Genomic DNA, 20480 nt, shown 5'->3' with positions numbered 1-20480 from the left:
CCATGTGTACATACTGTAAATTATTTATTGAGAAAAATGCAAGTAAAGTTTGAGGTTTTTTGACAATAAATGAGTGGGTCTCGTTTTGTTCCCTGTGCGTTGCCTGGTACCCTTCCCCACACGGAATGTGAGGGCTGTCCCATTTCAGCATTCGCTCCAAAGCATCTTTCTCCCACCTCTAACCCTCCAAGAGCTTGTTTCTGTCCTGAATTCTCCTGAGAATTTCCCTCTGGGTTTATCTACAGCCAAGTAAGAAAAATGAAAAGAGGGTGGGAGAAAAAAAATAGATAATAAACCATTAGAGCCTTGCCTCACTGGGAAAGGAGATGTGCAGCAATGGAGTCCAAGTGGGTACCATCACCCTTCCCCTGCTCACCCCAGCAGATCTTACTGTGCATCTGGTAATTCCTCCTTTCCACCGCTCCTGTCCCATTTGGGTTTGTTGCTGCCCTCTAATGAGGAAAAGCAAAATTGCATCTTTTTTTTTTGTTCAGTTTTCCATTTTTGAAATCTGAAGGACTTCTTGTCACAGCAGCCGGGGACCGGGACATTCTGAGGGCAGGCAGAATACCAGCACCAACTCGAAACACGTTATTTATCTGAATCCATACAGTGACACCCAGCACCAGAAATCTGAAATCTGACCCTCCCACTCCTTCAGAGCCCATAAGAACTAGAAGCCTTTGGAAAGAGCCAAACCCAGTCCCTCTGCCACATGTTTCACCAGATCTCAGGTTTAGCCAAATCTGCAAAGTCATCTAAAAGGTGCACGGAGCTCAGGGGCTGGGGGGGGGGAGGCGGGGGTGTCTCTCACTCAGTGGTCCCCTGCTCTCCAGCCTGGGGCAGCGAGCAGACAGCACCCTCACATCCTGGTGGGACAAGGTGCTGATGCGAGGGCACGGTGACCCCCGAGGGGCGAGGATGCCCCGTCCTCATTAACCACACATGGCACCGAAGCTTCCCCAGGAGCTGAGGGGGGAAGGCACAGGCCATGAAGGGACGTCGGATGTGGCAGCAGTGGCCCTGTGGCACCTCGGGGAGGTTCAAACTGCTCTCCAGTCTGTGCTTCATGGACAGTGAAGTGCAGCCCCTGGGGGCTCCAGGGTCCCATCCCATCGCCCTGCAATGGATCACAGATCAAGTGCTACTGCCTGGAGTCTGGAAGGGGTTTCCAGCCCCACTATGGCTGTGTCTGCCCATTCCCTGTCCTTGGGCCACTGCCTTGGGTGGTCTGAGCTTTGCATCCGAGCGCTCAGGGTGAGCAGCCACTCCACACACCCAGCTGTCCGGGAACAGCCACAACCCCAGAATATTGTTGTTCACCAAAAAATGGCTTTTTTTTCTGGGAACCGGCTGCCCTCTAGAGGGTCCACTCTGGCATAAAGCACAGCAGGGGGGCTTTCCAGCCTACCCATCCCCTCACTGAGGTGGGTGCAAGGCAGGACTGGGGGTCCTGCTCCCTGTGCTGGTGTTGCCAGACACTTGGGGTCCCCTTGCCAAGGTGAACCAGCAGGAGTGACCACAGCTCCATCCTGTGCTCCCAGTTGGAGCTCCAGCCCTGCCCAGCACCCTGGGATGGCCATGGCACTGCATGGAGCATGTCCTTATCCATATCAGGATAAGGACATGCTTCTGTGGGACTGACTGGACCTGTCTGACAGCGAGATGTGGGAAGGGGTCATTTATCCATCAGCTTTGAGAGGGATTTAACTCTTCTCAGTGTGGTGCTGAGGAGATGGGGGGGCAGGGGGATGCTGGGCTGAGCTCTGCCAGGAAAATGGTGTCCCCAGCATCAGGGTGCCCATATCCTTACCTGCCTCCTTAAACTAAAAAAAGAAAAAAAAAAAAGTTAAAAAGATCACTGGCCTCAGGGTAGAGTCACCCCCCATGCTCCAGGCACGTACACCCAGACCAGCCTCCCCGCAGCCCCTGTGCCTCCCTCCAGCTGAGCCCCTCTCCCTGCCACAGCCCCATGGCTAACAGCCAGTCACTCTTTCCATTAGGAAATCCATTTTTCAGGAGCATATAACTCAGCTGTGAAATTTCACTCTTGGCTGAAACTTGGCTTAGCAGCAGAGAGGCTGGGAAGGGCTGGACCCAGTGGCTACAGGTGTGAAAAGTGCTTTTTACAATGAGCTTTTGTAACTTGGGAGAAATGGCTCCAATCCCTGCTCCCTGCCCTGCCGTGTGGGCCTCAGCATGAGCAGTGGAGGGTAACAACCAAACCAAAGCAAGCCCGCTGGGTGCCATCACATCCCACCTGGGGAGAGGCACATCATGCCCAGGAGGGGCTGGAGACAGAGTGAAAAACTCCACCAACTCAGCAGGAGCAGAACTCCTTTTGGAAAATGGGGAATTCTCCCCAGAAAGGGTCAAAAATAAGTTTACACGTGTCCAGAGATCCAGAAAATATGGAGGTTGGATACACACATAAGCACTGGTGTCATCGCAGTGAAATCCTGGTGAATATGGGAGAGGGAATGCCTGGCTCCTCCTGATCAGGTGGAAATTCCCATCCAAAAGGGTTTCCAAGTCTCTATCACCACAGACTGTGAAACTATGTAAAAGCAGCCAAGAAGAACATGCTTATTCCTGCACAGTGAAAATATCCATCGTGGCTTGCCTGTGGCTGTCAGGAAAGGGCCCTGTCATCCCAAAACAGCCCCAGTGTCAGGCTCTCACCCCCCAGAGCTGCCTTTGTACCCAGAGGCTGCAGGGCCCCCCAGAGACACCACACTGGGGTCGTTCTGAAAATCTCAGTAACACTTTTTAATATACAAGAATCAAAAGTACAGCAGTTTTACAATGTAGGAAAATTTCATACATACTATATAAACAACATATTTACATCAGAAATCACTAGGACAGTGGCATTTCTTTCACAAATATAAATTAATATTAATTACTGTTTTTAGTCAACAGGTTTAAAAGTCCGCATTTTTTACAGTAAGAGTCCTTCTCTCCCTGGAGGGGAGGCAGAGGTTGGGAGGAAATGGGTGAAAGCAGAGTAGTATTTTTGTGTGGATCATAAACCGTTCACGCAATGACTTCAGTGCGTTGTTACACATCCGTTTTGGTTGGGACCACATCGCTTGTCCCCACAGCAGGTTTTGGTCTGCAGGACTTCTACCATGTGAATTCACAACTTTACACCATTTCCAAAGAGGTCAGGTTAAAAAACTTTTTTTTTTTTTTTTTTTTTTTTTTTTTTTTTTTTTTTTTTTTTTTTTTTTTTTTTTTTTTTTTTTTTTTTTTAAATAAAAACCCATCAAGTTACTACTTTTTCCTGCAAAGAGGCTGGAGGGAATCCAGCAGCCAGTTTGGAAGGAAGAGCTGTACCAGGTGTTGACACAAACACCACAGGGAAGTTTATGGCTGTGGACGTGTCCCCTCCGATCCCACTCACACCCAAGTGACTGTGTCTGGTCATGGTCCCTATGCTGAGGGGACATAAAATGTGTGTGTGTGTGTCTATGTGTGTCTGTGTGTGCTCAGGGAGAACTTTCTCCCAAATCTCATTCTCCAGCTTCACTGAAACCAAACCCAGCAAAGACCTACCCACCACAAGCGGACCAAGTGATGTGCCTTCAGCATCACTGTGAAGTGACAGCAGGGACAGCTCTCTGGTGGACATGAGTAAAGCTGTTGCACAAGAAGGAAATCCAAACCAACCTCATACCTGGAACCCACGATGTGCAGAACCCCCCACATCTGGACACAGAAAATGCCTCTTGCCGGGGTTCAAGGTTTTCCTGCACCAACCCCAACACTGGCTGGCCAGTATTGCCTTTGCTACAAGAGTATGGCACGAACTTCCCACCATGACAGCACCACCTAGGGACAAAAAGAGCAATTCTCTTTGCCCCCTCTGAGGTTTCTTCCATTTTCACATTAAAAGCTAATACCTCTGAAAAGAAAGGACCTCTTTGTTGAATACCACAGGCTGCAGTCACAGCTTAGTGGGAAAAGCTGCGGAAACGTGCTCTCTCCACACCTCCCACTGCCTGGCAGCTCCAAGGAGGACTGTGGAAGACTTGCCTTCACCTCGCCCTGCACAGGTAAACACAAGTGTAACATTTTCTCAGGGCAGCAAGCGCCCCTAAGGAAACAAAACTGCCCTGAATTTGGTGGAAATCTTGCAAAATAAAAAGGAAGAAAAACCCTTCCCGTGTGTCCCGTTAAAGCAGCGGGCTCAGAAGGAGTGACGGCAGCAGATTTCCAGGGATACACTGCATGGAGGGGACATGGGATATATTAGTGTCGGTTTGCATGCACCTTCCAAGGCACTCGCTGGAGTCAGGAAACCAGCCCTGAACACCCACCTGCCCTCAGTTTTTCGGGGAAAGGACATCACAGCTTATTAGGGTCAAATACTGGCATCTTAACAGGAGGCCCAGCTTCTGTCTCCCATCAGAGAGGAGTCTGGAACGGCCTGGTTTAACACTTTAACACTGAGCTTTTTAACACCTCCCTTTAACACTGAGCTCTGGGAGGCGATGCATCCTCAGACACCACGCTCTGGGCAGTCTGTCTTTTGGGAGAGCTTTGTGGTGTCCAGGGAACTCCAACCTGAAAAATAATCACCCAGACTACTTCTGGTCAGCAATCTGTGCGCAACCACAGAACAGAGTCCAGGCTGGATGCTGGTTTGCATCAAATGCTGTGGCTTGAATACTTGGAGTGTTTGCTCTGAAGTCCACTGAACTGGGTTGCAGACTCCCCTTTTCCCTCTGCCATGCTGGGCTCTTAAGACATTTGCTCCAAGGATCAGTCCTGAATTCCTTCTTTGCTCCCTGCTCACTGAGGTGCTAAGTCTCCAGGCTGATTTTGAATTTAGACTGACAGAAGGTCTATAAGTGCAGGTACTTTTAGCAATTCTGAGTCACTGCCAGAAGAGTGGGAGGAATTTGACCATTCCCGAACAGTGGATTCCTATTTTTCTTTATTCGACCATCCTTTATCCTTCAGTTGCAGTAAAGGTTTGTGATCACTCCTTCGTGAAGCACAGAGAGAAATTATTTGCCCAAAGACCAGAGCACTTCAGTGGGAGGGAGACTGTAAGTTCCAGGATCCCCAGATGCCCAGAGCCATCTTTTGATCTTGCAGCTCCCAGCCAGCACCTGTTAGTTCCTGGACCACCCAAGCTGCCCATGCCAGAAGAGAAGAGTTTTGTTATGAATTCCTGATCCCTGTCCACTAGGAAATACTGATCTCACCCCAATTTCTTTCCTACTGGTTAGAAGTGAATTAAGCCTTTGCTAAGGAAGTCGGTCTTTTTTTCACGTATCCCAACTCCTGCCCTCCCCAGAGCCAAGATTTGCCAGTTCCAGCCCTGGAGATGGGAGGGAGATCCCCCCCAGCTCTCCTGTTGCAGGGGACAACAGAAATCAGAGCAGAGACAGTTTCTTGAAATGGATAAAGACATGGAAATGATTACATGGCCAGGAAAGCGATGGATTGTCACCAGCATAGCTCATTCTGCAGGAACAGCAAGTCCCTCTTTCAACCAAAGTTGGCTGTTGAGGGTCTTTCCTGTCCCTCCTTGAATACATCCTCCCATTGCCCCATGCTGGTTACACACAAATCCCTGCCAAACCAGTTTATCCTCAATCTCAAAGCAGCATCTGTCACATAACATCAAGTTGGAGCAGGCTCAAAGCCTTCTGCACCATCCTAAGCAGCATCGATCTGCCTTCTCCTTCTGAGGAAACACTGGCTGGGGAAAATTCCCTTGGGTCCATTGGACTGAGGAAAACAAAAACAAAGACCGAGGCAGCAAGGCTGGTTCCATGATAGAACAGTTCAATGGTAAAAAAAGGGGAAAGGGAATGGGAATCCAAACCAGAATCAAGAATTAGGGAAAATCTTCCTCCACCCACTTCCCCATAATCCTCCTTGACCCAGCCAGACGATAGCAGCATGTTCAGAATTTCTCGTTGCTGGTTTGGAGAAAGCAGCCACCGCCACACCAATACGAGTATTTCAGACGTGCACTTTCCCCTCTCAGCCCCTTTATGCTTTCCGAATGTTCCAGTTATAATCTGGATTGTTTTTCTGTTCCAATGACCTGTCCAGAGGTGACCTGTGATCAAGAGGTGACTTGGAATCGTGGGGGGATTTCTGAGAGGGGGGCGAGCGAGGGTCCGACACTGCAGGGTGAGACGGAGGGAGGGGCTGTTTGTAATCTCCCAGTTTGTCCGTGTGGAAGGACCTGTAGTGGTCCGAAGGTCCTTGGCCATGGTATCCCATGGGCGGCCTGTGATCAGACATCCGTCGGAAATCCTGCTGGTGGTAGTTCTGAGGCCGGAAGTCATCGGACCGTCGACGTTTGGACTCGTGGTGGTGCCTGCAGAGGGAAAACAAACAGGTGGAGATCAGTTTCCCAAGGCGAGCCTGGCCAGCACGGCGCGTCCTTTCAAACCCCTCCCAACCTGCCTGAGGTGAAAGGGAGTTAATTACCTGTCATAATAGTCTCGGTGGCCCCTGTGGTCTCGGTCGCTGTTGTACTGCTCGTACGGCCTCTTGCGGGAGAGGTTGTTTGGTCTGTAGTTCCCGGAGCTCCGGTGGGGATCCCCCCGCGACCGCCGGTCCCCATAGTGGTGGTCCTTGTACCAGTGCTGCTCGTACTGGTGGTGCCTCTCCCCGCCCCACATCTGGTTGCTGTTGCCACCGTAGTTGAACTTTCGATCCCTCTGCCAGTCTCCTCGGTCTGCCACAAGGAAAGAGCATCTCTAAGTCTCTTTCATACTTTAGTTTAAGCCCATTGCTTTCCTGAATTCTCACAGAAATTGTAACTATTGGTGCCCCTTTTAACTTTCTCCTCCCTAAACTATGTGGGCCCGATTTTCTTCTTTGAATTTCTTTATCATTATTCTGACAAATCTTATTGTGTCCCATTCTTATGTTCTTTTCCTCACTACATCATCAAGTTTTCTAGTCCAGCAATGAGTACAATGGTAAAATTTTTTCTATCCCATCACCTTTAGACGTGACCAGTCAAAATCCCTGGAAGGATTAGTGTCCAGGAGCATGAGGTTAGAAGGGGTGGTTTCTCCTGGCTTGCCAGCACTCACCTGTGTTGCTGAAGTGTCTCTTGTTTGGGTGGCCATAGTTGTCACGTGGGTGCCCGTGCATCTGCTGCTGGGTGTGGGAAGGGGGCATATGGATCTTCTGGGAATGAGGATTGTGAGGCACATGAGACTGGGACATCACGGAATCACGGCTGGAGCCTGAAGGCTCTGGGCGGAACGGCTTCTTCATGCTGGACGTGTCCTCCTTCTTTTTCTGCTCCTGCAAGGTGGAAGAGAGGGATATAGCTCAGCTGGTCTTCCATCAAAAGATCTGGACTCTGTGCAGAATGGCCTTGTCTGTCAGGCTCTGGATTTTCCTGCCTCTTTGAAGACTTGGTGAACCAACTGTGCCCAAGCAAACATGGTGGAGGACAGGCACAGTTTTGCAGCTCTGCTTCTACACTTATCTCTACAGGGCAGCACGCCAGGCTTTTCACTCTGAAGGGCAACTCAACACCACATGCCACACAAAACAATGCTTTTTCTTGGTCAGAACAGCCAGGACAAAGTGACCAGAAATGCCACATGAAAGAGAAGGCAAATGCAGCCGGACTGCTTAGATGTTCAGAAAATCACAGACTGCCAGCAACAACTAAGAACACCCATGGTAAGAGGCAGAAAGTATTGGCATTTCAAGTGCAGCAACATTTAAAGACAGCAATCAAAGGGAAGGCACTTCAGCTCTCACCTCCTCTTCCTGCGATCTTTTCTTATGAGCCATCTTGTAGAGTTTGTGTAGTTTTCTGGCATCAAATTCTGTGAATTTTGACACAAATATCCATAGGTTCCTAGAAGGACATGAACGTTTTCTGTTAATTGCCACATCAGCAGTTTAACTGCCAACTGCTTCCAAACCAGCACCAAATCAATTTGACCTTCTCTGGAAAACAGTCTCAAACCAGCACAGGACAGGATGATCAGGAGGGCTTGAACCAAGTTCCTCAAAGTAAAATAAAGAGGTTTGCACTGGTTTATCTAAACTACCTTTGAAATACAGGTAAATGAAACCAACACTTGCAGAAAAAGCCAGGGATAGTTTATCATGGCCAGTCCCAGGTGAGGGAAGTGTTCAAGGCCAGGTTGGATGGGGCTCTGAGCAAGCTGGTGTCGTGGATGACATCCCTGCTCGTGGCAGGGGGGTTGGAAATAGATAATCTTTAAGGTCCCTCCCAACCCAAAACATTTCAATATTCTGTGATTCTATGGACTGAGTGGGCTAGAGAACACAAGATTTCACTGGTTAAATAACAGGTAAATGGCACATTCACTCACATAAAACTCAGCAGCCTCTAACTACCATTTCAAAATATCCTAGACCAGCCGAGGAAAACAAAATGATCCCTCACCTTCTCCATAGCTTGATGTGATCCTGGTCAGTGTAGGCTTTAAGGCACTCAGAGATGCGATCACCAATTTTTAGGAGGCAGTTGCGTGTGTGCTCCAGCTGTTCTTGAACTGTCAGTCCCTTATCAGGCTTATCAAGCTGCTTCAGTGCTTTTTTGACTGGTCTCATCCTTTCCTTGCACTTGAAAGAGCAATAGAGAGGAGAAAGTGATTCATTTGGCACAGGTCTCTACACTGTTCCCCTGTTAATCAGACAGAGCTACAAGAAGTTCATTAGAACGAGATATTAGCTTTATCTGACCGTTAGATGAGGAGAAATCAGCTATAAAATAGCAATTTGTTGGACATGCTGCAGATAACAATCAGGAAAAGACAAGAGTCTCCCCACCTCCACTACCTCTGCCTTTTTGAGAGGAACAATTTGCCTTGCAAGCTGTAACCACACATGGTCTGCTCCCACACAGATAGAGAAGCATATCCAAGTATCCACACACTGAACCAGCAGCCCCAGTTGAAGGAGAGCTCACTCAGTCCTGTTCATCCCTATCTGCAGTCCCTTTATTGCTCCCTTTCACCAAAACTGGCAGGCACGAGATGAAAGCATCTTTTTCAGCTGTGCACATCAACACTGGGCACAGACAGGAAATCAGACAGGTTTCTACTGCCTGACAGGGCCTTCCATGTATCACAGAGGGAAAGTTATAGAAAAAGACAAAAAATAGCACAGACCCGAGGTGAATATACAGCTTTGCATTGAGAAAACTGTTTTTAAGACGTGGTATTTCAGCCAAGGAGAATCTGCCACGACAACTTTTACTAAAAGGTTATTTTAACAACAAGCCTTGTGGGCACGTTTGCTGTTAGAGCATTTACACAGCTCTGTACCTCCCAGAGCCATACAAGGTCACCCTCTAGACTCTATTTCCCTGCCTGGAAGAGCCCCAATGGTTCCTTGGCTTCTTCAAGGAAGGGATTGCCACATAAGGCTGCAGGGTCTTCTGTAACCCAGGGCTGCCAAATGAGAGGTGGGAACTTACCAGCTGAAGCAGAGAGCCCCTGTGCTTGCTCTACTGGCTCTGCTAACATGCTACCAGTGGGTAGCACAGAGGCTGGTGGTCAGATCTCGTCCAGGATTGTCCTGCCCTGCCCTCAGATTGGCCAGAGGAAATCCCTGTGAGGTGCTAGGAGAGGGTTCACACCCTGACACCTACCACACGTCCTTCGATAACATCTAAGCAAACCCCTTGCTGGGCTCTCTGCCACTGCCCTCCCATCTCCCGAGGAAAATACTCACTATGCTGAATGTTTCTTGGTCCAGATCATCATCCTCATCTTCGCCAATGGGGATCGGTTCACTCCCTGCAGTAATGTGGACGGGACCTTGCGATCTCTTCCCTTTGCTCCCAGATTTGGCCTCACCACCTTTAGGCTTTACAAGGACAAATTACACACATCACATGATGAGCCAGACTGCAGGGTCCCAAGTGATCCAACTAACAGCCTCTGCACTATTGTTACTGGCAGTTGTTAAACCCTGGGCACTGCTCCTACAACTTTCCTCCCAGAATCAAAAACTGTTGAGCTGCAATGGCTCTGTTTGGCTTTACATCACCCCTAAGGGAGCAGAGAGAAGTTAGAGCGAACAGTTTGGACATGAATATGATATTCACACTCATGGAGAGAAAACCAAGTGCTGAAGACTTGGAAGAGAGTTTAAGTGAAAGAATATCCCTCCCTTGCAAAGGACAGAGCTCAGGGTACTCTCATGTCTACAAGGATCTCAACTTCATGTGATGTCACCAGTTTTCAAATCAAGGCCTGTTCATGTAAAATTTTACTTACATGACTTATCTGCAGTCAAAGCCATACCAAAAAACATTGGAAAGCAAACTTTCCTCTAAATACACAACAAAACTTGGATTGCACTTATGACCTCAGTGTCAAAGCACACTGGGCATGCAGCACATACCTGTTCCTTGGACAGGTACTTCAGGTCATTATTATGGGAGTTTTTATCCCCCTTCCAATTTGAGCCCAGCCTCAGGGCAGTTGTACCCAAGATTCAAGAAACGTTTTAGTCTCCAACATACCAGGGATGTTGAAACACTCATTCTGGTTGAGTCCTGAACAGTGACAATGACAACTGTTCAGTCTTGATGGTGTGGGCAGTTGGGTCATTTGGGTGAGTTTAAATTAAAAATAAAGGAGAATAAAGACAAGGAACTGCCAACTCCGTAATAAATCACAGCTGAATAGAACCTTGATCTGGGTGCTCCAGGCTCTTCCCCTGTTCTTCCTTAACACCAGCTATGTGGCCATATCACTTTCACAGGGACAGCCGTACTTTAAAGGCAGTCTGACAAAATTTCTTCCTTTTTGCTCATGTTCCATCAACCTTTAGGACATATTGCCTTTTCTACTTTTTATGGCAAGAAGGGCTAAAAACAGGTTACCACCTCACCCCCAGTGCTTCATTGATGTCTCTTCACACAGGGCCTTTCATGAATCCTAAGTCTCAGAGTTTGTCCTTCTGCTCAGGGACTTTCCTATCAAACTGCTCCTGACAGTACCACATACCTTCTCTTTCTTGTCTTTTGTTTTCTTTTTCTCTTTGTCACTTTCCTTTTCTTTCTTAGAGGATGTCTGTTTTTCCTTGTTCTCTTTGTTCTCTTTCTTCTTCTGTTTCTTTTTCACCGGGCTCTTGTCCAAGCCATCCTCCTAGAAAACCAGTCACAGCACAAAGTTGGAGTCCTCACCTCATGTACACTTTCTTCCAATAAAACTTACATCCTTAAAACGCAGGCAACTTTTGAGGTACATCCAAATTTGCCCTCACACCTCTTTAACCAGACAGCAAGCCCTGCTTAAGCAGCTGCCATCCGCCCAAACCTGACAAAATGGTATAAAAACCAGAGGAGCCCCAGTCTGTGACACGCTGGCAAGCTGCAGATCTGCACTGCTCTCCTGTGCCAGCTGTGCTCCAGAACGCTCAGCCCTTGAGGTAGATACTGATCAGCACATGAACAAAAAGCCTTAGACTGCAAGCCAAACCACTCAAAGACAGAACGTTTTCTAAGCAACAGCATGACCTTGGTAAACTCCAACTTCACCACTGGTTGACATGCCCAAAAGGAGAGGGAAACAATTCTTCTTTCTCTCCTTTATAAGGGCAGCAGGCTTTGTCCTAAGACAACCTTTCCTCCGAGTCAGTATGTGGATGTGTGTGGCCATTCTAGGATGCCCCAAAACACTTAAAGCACTGATCTAAAAGAGTGGGTGGGAAAGGTCCTTCTTTCACCCTGACAGCTGTATGTATGCTTCTGTAAGTTTGCCAGTCCTGTGGGAATTCACTCTGTAGTGCTCCCTGACTCCCCAGGGCTTTGATGAGGGTGCTTCTCAAGGTGAGTTTGGGCACAGCTCACGGAAACCTGGAAAAGCCACTATCCACCAGGTTGACTCACCTTGACTTCACCTTCTTCTGACTGGTTGTCTGAGTGCCGAGGAGAGGAGAGTTCATTCCCATGCTCATCTTTGACTTTGGGAGCTTTGTTCTCTTTCTTTACTCGTGGTTTCCTCTTCTTTAGCTTGCCCTGGTGCAAACACAGAAATAGTCAGGGCAAGCAAACAGCTACTTCCTGGGGACATATCATATCTCCTGAACACCTTGCAAACAGCTGCAGGCCCTGCAGGATGGCAGGAAGCCTGATGAGCCCCAGTAAATGCAATAATTACCTTCCCCTCACTAATTATCCTTTCAATATCACAATGCAATCAGACAGCAGACAAGCCCATATTCCCTCACGGAGATGATGTTCAGTGACCTGGGAACACAGGCTGTCCCCCCACCATCAGCCAACCACTCCTCTTGAAATCCCCAGAACCAGGCAGCCACATCTCACCTCTTCCCCATCTTTCATGTTTTCTTTCTTGTCCAGGTCTTTTTTCAGCAGTTTCAGTAGATAATCAACTCGGGTTTGGAGCTGTTTTCCCTGAGGCTTCTTATCTGTCTCAACAGGTAGGATCTTTGATAAAGCAGAAAAAAAAATATATACTTACATGCACAAAGCTTGACAAACGAGATACACACTACCAACAGTCCTTCCAAGCTCAGCAAAGGGCTGGAGATGCTGCACCTTCTAGGGGAACAAGCAGGCTCAAGAATTCCTTCCCCCTCTCACACAGACTCTCTCTGTCTGGCTAAAAGTGAAACTCATAGCAAACAAGCCTCCCTCCCCTTAGACTTCTGCAGAAACTGAAGGACCCCAAGGCAGCTCTCTAGGTTCTCTGTGATCTTTCTTAAAGAAAAGAGATCTTTTCCCGAAGAAAAAGAAACAACTCCACAAACTATATTTGGGACCTTGTGTTGCAAAACTGAATCCACTCTCCCTGACACATCAGATTTGTTTGTGGCAGCCTTGTCACAGCAGGCTGATCCCTCTGGTAACCTGAGACATTGCCACAGCAGTGGTACAGATGCAGAATTTTTAGTGGAAAACAAGGCTCCAAGGGGCCACTTTGTGGGAAGTATCTCAACTCGTCAACTAGGTTAGTTTCATACTTCACTGGAAATTGGGTGGTGCGTCTCAGGCAGTTCTTTCCACTGCAAGATGCCTTTCTGAACTCCACACATTAAGGGCTCTCAGCCACAGCATGATCTTTGCTAAAAGCACTAGCAGGGATGTCATGGGGATGTCACATATTGGCAGCAAAGCTGGTGTGGAGATTCCTGATGCTCCTCAGCCCTGTGCTGCAGTTTGCTCTTTCCACTGCACTGACACAACGCATGGAGGCTTATTTTTAACCCAGATAATTTCAACATGGTCCCTGTAAACTGTTCTTGTGGGCATGACTGAGGAACAGAGGAACTAGATGGAGGCTTTCCAGCTGGCTGTGCTGCCATCACCAGTAATGTAACTATGCCCTCAAAGCTAACACAGACCAATCTTGACATAAGCAGTGTCAAATCTGCGAAAAATAACTTCCACACAGAAATTCAGACTCAGCTTCTTGTGAGATGCGCAAGGAAACATCAAGTCACGATTATGCAATGCAGCCTCTTCTGTCCTGCGCATGTAGCCACATATGTCAGCATTGCCATTTTCTTCCTGCATCACTTCAGTGTGGTTCATGTGGTACTGCTCGGGGAAAATGTACTGCCCATCAAATAACACAGCTCTGCTTTCCATCGAGCATGCAACATTCCGTGAAGGTCACTGTTTCCCTCATTATTATTTATTGTTATTTTTGGAGTAGTTATAAACACAAACATCTGTTTCTGGAGTAAATGAACCATTTTCTCTGTGAGCACTGCAATGGACCCAATGGAAGCAGCAAACAAAGCGACCTACCTTATCGGATAACTTCAATTCCGGATCTGTTTTAATTAGCTCCCAGTTTCCATAACCATGCTCGTAAATTCCCACTAACAAGCGAGAATCCTCCTCCACTCCCCAGTCTACATCAAAATGAGCAGCTTTGACACGGCACGTCAGGCGGTACCTAAAGGCATTTCAAACACGAGCCACTTTTAATGCTGTGGAGGACAAAGCAAATCCACATATCCAGGCCATTCACTTTCCACTACAAAATCCAAATTCCCTGAGCCTCTTTCTGCATTGCCTGCTTTAGCCAAACTCACTTCTTCCTTTCCTCTGGGTCTGCGGGAATGGATTTATGCAGCATTTCAAACTCCTCTTCGTGCTGGATGATGGATTTCACGTTGACTTGGACACCAGAAATCTTGATAGTAGGACCTCGTCTTTTTCCAGGTCCCTTCCCTGCTCAACAATAAAATACAGCAACTAAGAGACCTCTTACAGAAAGAAGTGCCTCTGTAAAAATAGTTTCACAGACAGTGATCAAGACCTTGCCTCAACCTCTTATCTAAACATAAGGCCCAAAATGTAAGTTTTCTTACACTAACTCACTTAGATCTGCAATCCAAACACCTCCCAGTATCATTTTCTTAAAAACACATCTAAGTGTGCTGGGAGCTGTTGCTTCAGCAGTTTTTGTTCAGCTGCAACAGACCCAACAGGAAATCCAGCCCTGACCCTTTATCTCTAAACCAACAGCACAGAACAGTCATACAGTCAGTGGATGATGATTCCAGCTCTGGGAAGTGCTAACTTGGATCCAGCTTCACCATGGAGTACACAGCACCAGCTTGCTTCCCAGTCCCAGGAGCAGTTAAAATTTGGGCTTTGTGGCCCAGCGTTAAATAAGCTGATCACTTCAGTCTCTCCCCATGAAAACACATGTCCAGCAGAAGCCAAGAGACCCAAGTGCCACTTTCCAGTCCGAGCAGAAGGCTCAGGAGTTTCTCTCTATTGGTGAGAGCTGCCTGGCAGAGATGGAATGGTTTAAGTGTGCGCTTGTTTTACCGCTTCTAAGTCACAATGTGGCACACCTCCCCATCCAGCATGGGAACGGTTTCCTTTCCAGCTCCATGGAACAATCCCAAAAACATCATAACAGCAGCACACAACCCTCTTGCCTACCTTCCCCGGGATTTTCTTTCAGCTGCTCCTCGTATTCTTGCATTGCTGACACACAGCTGTTGTGGATGAGCTCCCCTAACCGTTTCAGATCAGCCACAGATTTATCCACCAGCTCAGCATCTCGGGCAATACACTCCAACCTGGGAGAGGGGGAAAGAGTTTTGTATTTGATAAAGAATATCTCCTCCCAGTCATCTCCTAGTCAACTGTTTCACAACTTTTAGTACTCAATACTGTACATATATGAATGCACGAAACATGCAGGAGTTGAGTTTGTGCAGGAAACAACCCAGTGTTTAGTCTTTTTTTAGGTCTAACAGCTGCAGTTCAGATGTAGAATAAGTGATCCAGTCCTTTGGATTTTTTAGTACTAAACCAAAGGTGAGAACTGTCTGTCTTGGGGACAAGAGGGACCCTCCGTGACTGCCCAGGGTTCCCTCAGGCTTTCCCAGTTCCATATTAACTCCATCTGATGGTCCAAAGCTGCCATCTGCTGTCCCTTTTGCCTGCCTGAAGACTCACACGCAAGCCTTGTGTTTCTCAACAGAAGAGTACAACCAGCTGAGAAAACACTGCAATTCTCATACAATATATGCAGGGAACTCTGCCTCAGCCCTGAGACCTCAGCAGGGGCTTTCCAGCCCCAGCACATATGGCATCTCCCTTCCCCCCTCACTCATGCTGGGTCACAGCAGTCAGTCAGGGCTCTGCTGACCCACGCTCGAGGATGGTGTGTGCCTCTCGTCGTTTCCCTTCAAGAGGGATAGAGCACGGAAAGATGCTCCAAACTCAGTTTCGAGGCTAACGTGCAGAGAGAAGCTTGGCAAGCATTTTGGGTAGTATTTGCTGTTCCAACAGCTGCTCCCTCTCTTTTCTAGGCTGAGTGGGAATGCCCCAAGGGCTGGACTCTGCCAGCAGGACGATGCTGTTACACAGCCCGGCGCCACGACTGCTCGAGATGCTTTTGGCCAGCACTCACCAGTGCCCATCAACTGAGACACGAGGGACTGCACAGCAGTGCTTGTGTTCCTGATGACATGACAGCAAGGTTCAAACACCCACAGCAATGTGTGTGCCTGGCTCTGCTCAGAAATACAATGTCCCTCCGTGATTCCCCTCTGGAGCAGGGCCAGGGTGGGACTCACCTTTCAAGAGGCAATCCAAACTTCTTGTAAGCCTTGATAAACCTAAGGAAAAAAAAAAATAAAAAGACTAAACTAACTGCCCTAAAAAGAAGGTCCAGTATCACAAATACACTTGAATACATTAATTACAGCTTGTCACATTATCACCCTTGCATTCCCCATTGATTAGCTCTGCATCCCTCAGCACTGGGAAGCTTCACCCATTAGCCCCCACACAGAGTTCTGTGACCTTGGCTGGAGAAGAACACAACATTAGTATGAATGTTGAGTGTTTGACAGATGACAAAAAAAAAAAAAAAAAAAAAAAAAAAAAAAAAAAAAAAAAAAAAAAAAAAAAAAAAAAAAAAAAAAAAAAAAAAGGAGAGTCATAACTGTAGTGTAAAAAAAAAATAGAAGAAAGCACTGGCTCACACCATGTTGGTAATTATTAACTTAATTTTTCCACGAAGAAAAGAGGCATTAAATCAATGTCATTAGTAATTTTAAGGCTCAGGCTGTAAATGTAGCAACCCATCACAGAAGAGCCAAGTGTGGTTCAATCCATCACAGAGGTTTGCAGACAAGGACTGTTATTTATTTTTATGTCTTATTTTTATTGTGAAAATCTCTGCCATGGCTAACACAACTTTAGGGCAAGAGTCAAATGCTGCTGCAATCGAACAGTGCCTTGTGCTGGGAGTAAACCCAATGGCTACAGCCACAGGTTATTTTTTAAATTATTTTTTTGCCTTCTTTTTTTCATCTCCTGCTTTTTCAGCTTCTTTCTGTTTAATCACAATAACCTAAATGGCTGCTATATTTCATATTGTAACACATCCTTCCTGCTCCAAGGTTTCAAGATGGACATGGGGCAGCTACCACAGTCCAGAAAATCTGGTATCTCCTGCTTAAAAATATACCAACTCAGATATGGAGAGAGTCAAGGAAAACTCATAACCCTCTCTTTTCCATCTTTGGCTGAACATCTGGGCAGAGCTGTAACACAAAGATCTTTGGGAAAGATTCAAGAATTAGAAGATAAAAGAAGAAAACAATACCCTGGAATTCAGCCCCCTGCTGCCTCCAAGGACTGACTGGGATCAACAGGACCAGTGCTTCTCATGGGGTCACTTTGCCAGAGCCTGCCTTTCACTTAGAGCTTAAATCAGTAGGATAACTGCCAGAAAAATGTCAGGAAGGTCAGAGCCCTTGGCTTCTCCACTCTGTATCTCATGGCACCTAAGACCTCACATGTTACATGGAATTAGCTCAATCCCCTTGGCCGAGGAAAGGCAGTTACAACAAGGATTAATTTTAGGAAGGTACCAGCTTCACTGTAGCCTGATTAAAGACAGTTCAGTCCATTTTTCACTGACCTGGATGTTAAGGTCAGCTGGGAGCAAACTGAACTATATAAAGGTGCAGAAGCTGTCTCAATGAACCAGCTCCACCCAACCATTGACGTGCTTACAGGTGAACACTTCCTGGATTAATCTGGGATTTTCTCCACCTGCATGGCACTTCTATATTTGTTTTCTGAACTGTCTCTTGTGCTCAGCACTGACCTCCTGATTTCAGCATCAGTAAATCCTTCCACAGTGTCTTTTCTAACACTCCGAGGACGTCCCCTGCGCTTTGGTCTCTTCTCATCATCGGTGTCGTCAGTCTCGCTCTCTGATCCAGATGATCTCTGCAGCCTTCTCTTAGTTTCTGCATCTGATTCGCTGTCATTTGTCTGAGCCTGTATGTACCAGAAGAACAGCAGCACAGTTAACAACTGCTAATCTAATCAGCTAACAACCTTTTCTGTCCCTCCTGCACTGGCACTGTTTAATGTACAGGCTGTAAAACACCTTGGCATTCATTCCTAAAGATGCGAGAGCCCACGTAACCACCCCAGAAAGGCTGCACACCCTTGCAGTTTCACAGCTAGCAAAGGCTCTGGTGCTCATCCTCCCTGTACAGCCAGCAGTTTCACAACTGTATTTTGATTTATAAGGTTATGAGACATTATAACACACTGATTTCCATGGGTTTGTGCCACAGTCCCTTAGACTATTTTGAAAACCAGGACTCCATAGAAATTAATCTGGATTCATCCAACACAAATTATCCTTCTCTCTGTGTTTTTCCCCAGCTCATCCAGAGAACAGTTCATAATCCATTGAAGTCCCCTATCCCAGAAGAACTTCCTTGCACAGCCAGCTTTGCTTTGGACTGGGGTAGATCCCATGATCTAAAGAAGAACTCGGGAAGACACCATCTCCTTTGCCCCTCAAAACCCACATTTAGGCAAGAGCAGCCCAGGGAGCTAGAGGGTCCATGGAAAACAAAGAGCCAGAAATTGGCAAAATCTGCAGCAAAATCCAATACAATTGGATACTTTGCCTTGTGGCCACTACAGGTTCTCTTTAATTTTGTTTGCTAAGATGAATCACACCAAATGTACTCTGGGCCCTCACACCGCATCCCAAACCATGGGCCCAATGCATGATGCCAACAAGAGGTCAATGTACTTCCTCTGTGCTTTATTCCCAACCAACTTTGGAGGAGGAAAATAATCTCAGACGGCAAGGGGGCTTCCCTTGAGCATTGCCTTTGCCAGCTCTCACCTCCTGCCTCTCAGCTCCTCGAGATGGGCTGTACCTTTTTAGTTGAGCTCCGGATTCGAGGCAGCATGTAGATTTCCTCCAACTCTTTCTGCCTTTCTTCCTCCTCCACCTTCTTCCTCTGTTCCTCTGGAATGATATCATCCCAGTCCTTCTGGGACCGCTCATCCAGCTCTGTCTCTTCCTCCTCCATGGTTGCAAAGTTGGCGACCTTTTACAAGCACAGGAAAAGTTTTAGCAATTCCCTCCCCTGGCAGGAACACTCCTGGGCTGTCTGGTAAGCCTCAACTCCTGCCCCATAGGAATTCTGCCAACACTTCCATAAACTACTTCATAATTAATTCCTATGTCACTACATTCCTGGTTCCCTGCCACGTTTTTGGACTTACGGCTTTTGAGGAAGTACGTGCAGCTTAAAAAGTACTGCTGAGCCTTTGTTAATTATTGGCTTTGTTTCCAAATTTGGTAAATTCTGTATTTTATTCACAGCCTTCAGAACCACTTACTCAAAATCAAATTAATACATACATGGGGGGGGGGGGGGTTGGAACTAGATAAGGTCCCTTCCAACCCAAACCATTCTGTGATCTCTCCGAGGTGTTCCTGCCTGTTACTGACCTTACCACCATGGCAGGATGTGGGGAGCCACATTCCCACACCCCACTACGGAGCCTGGGGGTCCATACCTTGAACTGGGAGAGGAGCTCGTCGGTGGCACTGGTGGACACTTCATTCTCCCGTGTTTCAGCCAGACGCAGAATCTCATCGATGTCCATCTCCTACCAGTCAGGGAGAAGGAGGGATAAAGCAGAGGATACCGAGCACAGCGGGAAATAAGAGGCTTTTAGAACAGACTCGTGTGCTGATATGAGCTAAATAAAGTGCAAATATCTGCAGGGTGCCATCCCCGAGGGCTGGGATGAACGATCTCAAATGGTACAACAGAGTATAAATAAGGTGACAGGACAGAAGAAAAGGACTATCGAGGCTGAACAGTCGGGAAAATTTCCAGACAGTGAGATATATGAACTGTGGACAGTCTTCTGCTGCTTGGGCCATTTAGAGAATCGGTCAAAGCACTCAACACTAAATTGTCAAGCAATGCTGCACTGAGGCAGAAGAAAGCGACTTATTCACTTCATTTCACTGTGCTGACTCCTGCCTCTCGGAGAACAACCAAAAAAGGATGCTGACAACAAGTGCTCAGAAGAGGCAGGGAGAGCAGCTTTCAGCAGGCTGTGCTATAACCAGCTAATGAATCCTTAGCAGACAAGGGACTCCCTTGATGACCTTTACTATTTAATCCCCAACAGCAAGGCTTTCCTCAACCCCTGATCCTCCAATCCCACACTCTTCCTTCAGCTTCTCCAGACTCACACGTGTCCTGCTCACTGACCTGCTCTCACGCACACAACAAGTACAAAGTGGGGGCAACCACACACAGTCCTTCATGCAGACCTGCAGACGACAACAAACTGCTATGAGATTTCAATGTCAAACTACCTGAGGCTCTGACTCTTCCCCTTCAAGCTCCTTGAAGAGATCTTCAGCTCCAAACTTCAGAATAGCTGTCAGCTCCTCTTTGTTGAAAGGATTTGAGCTGCAAGAGCAAGTGAGAAGGAAAAGGTGTTTTGAGTTGTTAAGTCAGCACTGCTACAGCACAAAACCACACCAAAGTTATTCCTAATTGAGGCAAGGAGTAAGTTTTCTATTCAGCTCTAAAAAGTTTTTTTTTATTAATCTCTTTCCTGCTGTAATAAGGATAATGACTATAAAGGGAACCAATTCCATCTGTTGGGGGAAAATGGGGAGAGTCTGAGGTCACTGCCAAAG

The 20480-nt window shown here is 47.2% G+C and overlaps 1 protein-coding gene across 9 annotated transcripts in view; it reads right to left on the bottom strand.

Moving 5' to 3' along the window:
* Positions 1–5229: 5229 nt before the first annotated feature.
* The window catches only part of CHD2 (chromodomain helicase DNA binding protein 2), an 86236-nt gene continuing 70985 nt past the window's right edge, over positions 5230–20480 (bottom strand). For all 9 annotated transcript variants that reach the window (XM_027877966.1, XM_027877967.1, XM_027877965.1 and 6 more), the window contains 17 exons: positions 20151–20247; positions 19334–19426; positions 18685–18858; positions 17604–17779; positions 16060–16101; positions 14915–15054; positions 14053–14191; positions 13763–13913; positions 12314–12436; positions 11876–12004; positions 10992–11132; positions 9709–9843; positions 8417–8595; positions 7759–7858; positions 7074–7290; positions 6460–6709; positions 5230–6346 (listed from right to left, as the gene is read on the bottom strand). In XM_027877966.1, coding sequence (XP_027733767.1) covers positions 6013–6346; positions 6460–6709; positions 7074–7290; positions 7759–7858; positions 8417–8595; positions 9709–9843; positions 10992–11132; positions 11876–12004; positions 12314–12436; positions 13763–13913; positions 14053–14191; positions 14915–15054; positions 16060–16101; positions 17604–17779; positions 18685–18858; positions 19334–19426; positions 20151–20247 — 2620 coding nt within the window. In that variant the 3' untranslated portion in view covers positions 5230–6012. The remainder of the gene's footprint in view (positions 6347–6459; positions 6710–7073; positions 7291–7758; positions 7859–8416; positions 8596–9708; positions 9844–10991; positions 11133–11875; positions 12005–12313; positions 12437–13762; positions 13914–14052; positions 14192–14914; positions 15055–16059; positions 16102–17603; positions 17780–18684; positions 18859–19333; positions 19427–20150; positions 20248–20480) is intronic.

This window comes from Empidonax traillii, unplaced genomic scaffold, assembly GCF_003031625.1.
Source record: "Empidonax traillii isolate 1590-97213 ecotype Southwest subspecies unplaced genomic scaffold, ASM303162v1 scaffold36:size2505666, whole genome shotgun sequence".
Taxonomy (NCBI): Eukaryota; Metazoa; Chordata; class Aves; order Passeriformes; family Tyrannidae; genus Empidonax; species Empidonax traillii.
The sequence above is the reverse complement of the archived record's forward strand: the minus strand, read 5'-3'. Positions and strand labels throughout refer to the sequence as shown.